The sequence below is a fragment of the Dicentrarchus labrax genome, unplaced genomic scaffold, assembly GCF_905237075.1.
Source record: "Dicentrarchus labrax unplaced genomic scaffold, dlabrax2021, whole genome shotgun sequence".
Classification (NCBI taxonomy): domain Eukaryota; kingdom Metazoa; phylum Chordata; class Actinopteri; family Moronidae; genus Dicentrarchus; species Dicentrarchus labrax.
Genome location: NW_026136711.1, coordinates 7,529,088 through 7,536,819, shown reverse-complemented (window position 1 = coordinate 7,536,819; position 7,732 = coordinate 7,529,088). Strand labels below are relative to the sequence as shown.

General features: G+C 40.5%; 1 protein-coding gene across 1 annotated transcript; it reads left to right on the top strand.

Annotated features, from left to right (window-relative positions):
- The first annotated feature begins 2,646 nt into the window (after positions 1 to 2,646).
- barx1 (BARX homeobox 1) lies at positions 2,647 to 7,330 on the top strand. Its single transcript, XM_051415050.1, has 4 exons — positions 2,647 to 3,235; positions 4,309 to 4,600; positions 5,486 to 5,570; positions 6,827 to 7,330. Exons 1-4 carry the CDS (start codon positions 3,034 to 3,036, stop codon positions 6,992 to 6,994), a joined length of 747 nt encoding a protein of 248 aa, XP_051271010.1. The 5' UTR covers positions 2,647 to 3,033; the 3' UTR covers positions 6,995 to 7,330.
- The last annotated feature ends 402 nt before the right edge of the window (positions 7,331 to 7,732 follow it).

The following is a 7,732-nucleotide window of genomic DNA, read 5'->3' as shown; positions in this document are numbered from 1 at the left end:
TATATAAAACGTTCCTCAAACCATCAGAAAACGGACCTCTGATGTAATATTTACAGGAAATAATCAGCTCACAATTCATCCAACCACAGTTATCGCATTCACTGTGTGGGTTAATTGCACAGTTAATCAGTTGTTCTGTTCTGTTAATATTCATAAATTATGTCACTTAGTCAGAGGTTGTCAGTTAGGGTTAGGGTCAGGGTCAGGGTCAGTGATAGAAAGGGGTCCCTTAGGGAAAAAGGTTGCGAACCACTGTTTTATACCACAGAGGTGATAGTGATTGTCCTCTGGCAGAGAAACTCTTCTTGCAATCTCCAAAGTGACCAGCAGAGGAAGACATGTTCCAACAATCCCAGCTAATTCAGCGGCAGACGACAACACACTTGTGGCACTGTGTGTATTTGAACAACTTATCGGACCTCACTACTTGTCACTGAGTGTTTCACAGAAATATCTGGTTGACTTGGTAGACTGTAGATGGAAAAAAACATCTTCAAAGCTGCAGCTGAAGAGACAGACCTTTTACAATATGTTATTATTCGGAATAAGACTGATCACGATTTACATGAACCATGTAATTGATCATTTGCAAATATACGACCAATAAAGGCATCATTTGCTTGAAACAAAAGATTTTTGTTTTAGAAAATGCTTTTCTCTAGACTTTCACTCCTGTCCATAAAGGGGTCCTGCACTTTTCTACACACTTAAAGCTGCAATATTCTTCTCAGTAGCACACATTTCACCATTCTCATGCTTTTTTATCTTTCATTAGGTACCTTTTTTGAGATGCACATTTGATTAAGTCAATTTGTTTCCAACACGTTCACTGATATGTCAAAAACTGGGACAAGCTCAGTTTATCTTGTTTGAATTGTGCTGTATTTGTTGGAATATTTGTCACATGATCTCCTGCTCCTCCTATACAATCTACTGTGTCATATTTTAAAGAAAAGCTTCAAACAAAATGAGATTTCAACAGACCACCAACTTTGACGCATTCAAAGGTTCTTTGAGGTCTTTCTGCTCCAGGGTGGATTTTAAGAAGGCCAGAGCTTTTTTTTCTCAAAGCAGTCCTGAGATGTGCTAAAAATATGCAGTGGGAGATATTTTGCAATTTTTCAGCCAAATAACCGCAAAGGAAAAAATCCCAGAGGTGCTCTGGCGTTGGTTTCTTTGACCTCTAGAATGAAACATTTCCCCTTTAGCTGCCTCAGTGGCTTCATGAACCCGATAGCATGAGCTGAGGTCGGACTGTCTCTAATGAATCTGGATCACGTTTGTTCAACATTTTGGCAGTATTAAACAGTACAATTAAAAATATCAAATTGATTTCTTCATAATTTTCTTGGCCAAAATATGTACGCTTTATTGTACAACTGCAAACTTGTGAAAACACAACCTATTGGCAAGAATCTAATGCAGCTCCCAAACGTTTTCATGTCAATGACCCCCACAACAGATTCACATTAGACCCCCAGTTTGAGGATAATAAAGTCTTACAGTCAATCAATGATCAAACGTTCAACTCTATTTCTACCTTTGTTGTTCCAACTTCCACTAATATGATAAAACTTCAAATATTATATTCCTCCTTTCACTGGAGAGCCCCTACAACCCACTCAAGGAACCCCACTGGACCCCAGAACCCAGTTTGACATGGGCAGATTCAGAGGGGATGGCATGGGGTAGCAGCTAAAAGATGCCTGGTCACCCCAGTTTGTTGTCAAATGCTGTCAAATTGAATACATTAATTTAGATTAATTCATAATTGTATTAATTAATAAAAAATAAGGTGTTGAAAAATAGAACTTAATTTAACAATCTGTTGTGGCCACATTTTAGACAAAGTGATAGGCTTATGTTCAGTGAATGCATTTGGAAAAATAATAAAACTATTTTAGATATTTGTATTTCTTTCTTACATGGCGGTTGGTGGCCTCCGTAGAGAGGACCCACTCACTCTGTAGATGAAAACAGCTCATTCTAAGGTAACAAAGACACAACGATTCTTATATTCAGGTGATTATACACTAATGAAAACATACGTATGAATATTATATTCCATTTCTGACTATAGATTCTCCTAAATGTTACACACTGGACCTTTAACATGTCTTCGTTTGGGGGCTTTTCCAAGCAAATATGGACATATGTGATGGTTTGCGATAAAATCTGCGTATATTTCTGCCACCCCTTAAAGTCTCAATGCTACACTCTGGACACCCCATGATATTTCTCTAGATCTGCCCCTGTAGTTTGACAACCACTGACCAATGCATCCAGTAATGCCCTGATAGATTCAAATCTTCACACAAGAAGAAAAACGTACTGGTGACAAATCTATTTAGAAAAGTATCATGTTTGTTATAATTTTAACCAATAACCTGCAGCTTCCTGTGTTGCAGTTACTGCCTAACATCATCATCATCATCATCAAACTAAAAGCCTTATAACTTGCAAAGTCATCTGCAGGGTATTTAAAATTTCCGTCGTTTAAGCAACTTATTTTCTTCTCTTTTGCATATAAATCCATGCAACAAGTGCGGCTTTGCATGTAACTTTGGCTCAGTGGAGGCACCGAGCAGACAAACCCCGCGGAGGAGAGGTGGAGCCATGACGAGACTCATAAAACCCAAAGCTTATTCCTCAACTCACTGCCAAGTTGACGCGCTCAGCGGCTGACAAATAGCTCCGACTCACACACACACACACACACACACACACACACACACACACAGCAAGCGGGCATGAACACGACCGGGTTCGGGAGTTTTTGGTCAAAGGTTCGCTCTCGGAACCAGATCACGTCTCCAAAAAGAACCAAAGCTGAACAGAAGTAACGCGTAAAACCCGCAGAGGACGCGCAGGGACCTCGGCTACCTGCACTTTACTTTGCCTGATTCAGAAGGATAACTTCACTCTTGATCTGCGGGACTAACAGAGGCACCACGGGGGGAATATGACAGCCGGCCTGGGCCACTGAAAGGAGTGAGAATCGGTGTACGCGCTTGGTGACCGCACAGCCACATTATGCAGCATCCTTTGGACATGGGGGCGCATTACTATCCTCCGGAGATCCACCCCGACCACAGAACTCATCGCTACAGGAGTTTCATGATAGAGGAGATCCTGACTGATCACCCGGAGCACAAAGCGTCGGCTCCGGCCGGAGAGCTGCTTAAATTCGGGGTACATGCTCTCCTGTCCGCCCGGCCTTTCCACAGCCAGCTGGGTAAGAGAGCCTGCTGGGGAACGGTGATTACTGCTGGTTTCATGCTGGAACAACTGAACTGAAGATAAAAGATAAAAAATAAAATGGATTATTATTATTATTGTTAGTGATAACATTACATTTTTTCAAGGATTTTACGGCAAATACTACAATGAGTGCGCACTTTGCTACAATAGTAATTACCTACGCAAAAGTCAGATATAACTAAAGAAAATAACTAAGATACATTCATATTTTGAAGTGTTTTTATTTGTATTAATAAAAATAACTAACGTCAAAAAACAAGCTTAAATATACGAAATAATATTTGTAAGTCGCGTAAAAGGTGGATTTCTCTTTAGGATAAGCAGCGCTCCTCGGATAAATAAATCCTACACGACTGAGACAGTTTACAATATTTACTCATATTCCAGCATGAAAATAATATTCCAGTGTAATAGTTCATGGGGCCAAAATGAGTTTATATCTACAAAATGTGAAAGAAACACGGGACGCTTTCCATCACATTCACAGAACCGGAACAGCCGCTGAAATGAATGTGGTTTCTGATTATAAACGATTATTTCAGGTGTAAAAACATGTAGGTTATTATTTTTTACATATATTACATAGTGTAAAAAAAAAAAGCCTGGGACTGTACATCACATGCTTTGATTTGTTTAATGGTGACTCACATTACCAACCCGAATTTGAATTAATGACTCAACCACAAGATAATAAACCTAAATAGGCTATAGATCGAAATAGCATAACCCATAATTCTAATAATAAAATGACCATATACAGAGGTCTTATGTGACGTTTTAGGCCCACCAGGTGACAAAGCCCCTTTGTTGTTGCTGTTGGATATCAGTGTGGAGCCCCATATTCATTAGAAGTCCTGATCTCTGACCTGAGAAGCCTGTATTGTTAGACAACCTGTACTCACATCTCAAATATACAGCGTTATTTCAAAATAATGACTTTTCATGTAAAACTATCTAAACTCGTCAGTCACTGTTGAAACAAACCCCCGTGTGTGTGTGTGTGTGTGTGTGTGTGTGTGTGTGTGTGTGTTCTCGGTCCCCCTCCAGTGCTAAAGGCCGACCAGACGAGCCTCCTCAAGTTCCCCATATCCCCGCTGTCCTGCTCGCTGGGCTCCCCGCTCCACTCGCCGCTGCTGTCCGCGGGTCCGGGCCTGCAGGTCGGCGCGGCGTCTCACCACCTGCCGCTGGACCTGCACCTCCGCGGGAAGCTGGAGCACGGGGCCGACGGGGGCAGCAAGACCAAGAAGGGCCGCCGGAGCCGCACCGTGTTCACCGAGCTGCAGCTGATGGGCCTGGAGAAACGCTTCGAGAAGCAGAAGTACCTCTCCACGCCAGACAGGTGGGTTTAGTGTCCGTTTGCAGCCTGCGGGGCCACCGTAGTTATTAAATGGAAAATAAAGTTGCCATTTTTTAAATATTAGGCTATTATTTAGATTTTTTCATTTAACTGCTAATTTTATGGAAATAATATTTCTCAAAAATATATTTTAAAGCCTTTTCCACACTGCTAGTATAAAGTGCTTTTATTTTGTTGGTATTAAATGAGTAAAATTTGAACATGAGTCTAAACGCAGCTAACTATGAAATAACCCAACGTTGCCTGGTTTTGAAAAGTAGAATGTAAAGGACCTCACTGTGGTGATATACCACAAACACCTGGTAGCTCTCCTACAGCAGTGTAGCGCAGGGTATACACTTATTTTGCAGTCAGCATTGGGTTCACCCACTTAGAAGTCCTCTCTGATGCCCGTTGTTCAGCTGAACCCAGGATGGTGAAGCCATGACATGGTAGTCCCATTTTCATTCAGTGGATGGAGTAAGGAATACTTACTGCATGATTATGTATTTGTCTCACTCGTCTGTGGGCGAGTTTTGATTCTTCTGTGGCTAATTTTGTGCTGTCTGAGGTCAAGCAGCAGAAGTTAAGTTAGAATGTTTAAATACTGTTAAATACTTTTTGTGAGTTAAATATGCAAGAGTAGTCGTACATGTCACTGTTTATAACACTGGGTTTATCCATTGCTGGAAGGGCCGCTTTAAAAAACAAACAAATTGGGGCATAGTATACCCACCTCTCCAGGCACCACTGCTCCCCTGTACTGTAAATAGCTACACACTGTGATGACTTGAACGTGCTGGTTCATTACGCTGAATGATCAGAAGCAACTGACAGGATTTGCTAATCTGACATTGAAACGTTTGATTTTCTTTTGTCCATAAACAGAATAGACCTGGCAGAGTCGTTGGGGCTCAGTCAGCTGCAAGTGAAAACATGGTACCAGAACAGACGGATGAAATGGAAGAAGATTGTAAGTTATTCCCTGTAATGATGATGATGATGATGATGATGATTTGGTAGTGGTCTTTTTCCGGTCTAAAACAACAATACCAACAGTGAGAACAAAGAATAGGTTGTTTTTGCTCTGTATTATTGCAGCAGATGTTGATGGGAAACGTAGTTATTAGCACTGACTGCACACATATAAGAGCTGAGAGTTGCTCAGTCTGCTGGTGTTGTCTGCAGGGATAGCCTGGGTTATATGGCATTTGTCATATCTTTAAATTTGAGAGTTTAGAAAAAGTCTGAAACTATATTTTTTGTCTGTGTTGTGAGGAATTGTCACTGATTTCAGATGATATAGGTCACCCTTCTTTTTATTCAAGATTCAATAGATTGTATTTGTCACATGTACATTCATGTAAGTACTGAAATGTTGCGTCAAACTCCCACACAGCAATGCAATGCAAGAGCAAGAAAACATAAAAACTATAAGCAAAAAAAATACCAGCTAGAAATATACCAAAATAAGCAAAATATACAAAATATACAAAAGTAGTAAACATATACAAAAAGTAAACATGGTTAAAAGATAAAAGTAAAAGTTGATCGTGATGAGTTAGTTAAACTCAAACTGTTTGAGTTGGACTTAAGCCGTTTAAATGTATTAACAATTTAAACATGAAGAAAATATTTTATTTCAGTACAAGTAACTCATTTATTGTTAAGGTAAAGTAAATTAAGGTAATTGTACTTAAAAGTAGTAAGTATATTACTCTCATATGCAGCATTTCTCCAAACATATTTAAAATACGTTAACAGAATTATTCTGAATAAAGTAAGAGTCACTTAAATTAATCTTCTTTATACAATGTCACCACACACGCTAAACAGCTGATGTATGATAAATAAATGCAGTTAATCAATTATCAAAATGGTAGCCAATTAATTACGTGGCTTACATTTTTGTCATTATATGTCAACTTAAAGAAAATTAGTCAATGGGACAAACTGGAATGATATCACCAATACAAACTGAGGTATTACTTCAGCAGTTCATTGTTGAGTTGGGTTTAATTCATGCGAGTGAGTGACTCAAACATTTTGGAGGATTAAGTTCTGTTAGCTTACTTCTTTTATTTAGATAGGCTGTTAGACTTTACATTGCAGAGTTTGTTGTTCATTATTGGAGCCTCTGATAGCCTGTGGGAAGAAACTCTTCCCAAACGTGCATCACAGCCGTAGTTGAACTCAAACCACATTTTCCTGCTGATATCCACCCTGCAGGTGTTGCAGGGAGGAGGCCTGGAGTCCCCAACCAAACCGAAAGGCCGCCCGAAGAAGAACTCCATCCCCAGCAGCGAGCAGTTATCTGAACAGGAAAGATCCGCCACTGACGCTGACCCCCAGTCCGAAGGCTCCAGCTCCCATTTAGAGAGCACTCAGGAGGAGTGACCCGGCCGCAGCCCGCACACACACTCTGACTCTAAGCTCTTGGACGCTCTGTGTGTATCTCCAGGACGGGGCCAGAATCCAGCATGTGGTGCTGCTGCTGCTCCTGAACCTGCACTCCAAAGACTCTGCAGAAACCTGAACTGTACAAGCCGACATCCTCCAGCAGCCGCGTGCTCTTTGTCGTAGCTCCCTCATGGCGAACTTGCTGCTGTTGAGGAGGCGGACTCAAACCTTTGCAGTAGGTCTAACCTTTATATTCTAAGGATCCACTCTCACTTGTCTGTTTTGCATTCCTTTTGTGTAACTATGTTTAATTATTAAATATATTTTCACTAATTCTGTTCTCTCTTTATTATAAAAGACACAGGCTCATGATGAGTACATTAAGTGGTGATGATGATGATGATGATGATGACTTACAGGCTCACACAGTTCTCATGGCTCAGGGCCTAATATGGTTACATACCATCCCAACAGGGAAATGTCTCCTGACATATTTAGCCGGGTATGAAGTCCCACATTAGAAATAACAGACAGAAATATTCAGTGCTGCAATTTTCTTGTATAAAAGCAGGAAAATATGATTCAGCTGGAGAGTTTCTTGTTATATTCACATGTGTTGGTGCTACTACTCGCTGTGTTGTATGAAAGAATGCTGACTCCTCTGAGGAACTCATGAAAAACAGAGCAAAGGAACTCTTTAAAAAACAGTCTTTCCCCTGAATTTGTTTGTTTGTT

Bases quoted from the DNA above. Each gene is read 5' to 3' on its own strand.
- barx1 (XM_051415050.1), top strand. From the start codon at position 3,034: ATGCAGCATCCTTTGGACATGGGGGCGCATTACTATCCTCCGGAGATC. The intron at 4,601-5,485 runs GTGGGTTTAGTG...GTCCATAAACAG, and splicing joins TACCTCTCCACGCCAGACAG to AATAGACCTGGCAGAGTCGT. The intron at 5,571-6,826 runs GTAAGTTATTCC...TCCACCCTGCAG, and splicing joins GGATGAAATGGAAGAAGATT to GTGTTGCAGGGAGGAGGCCT.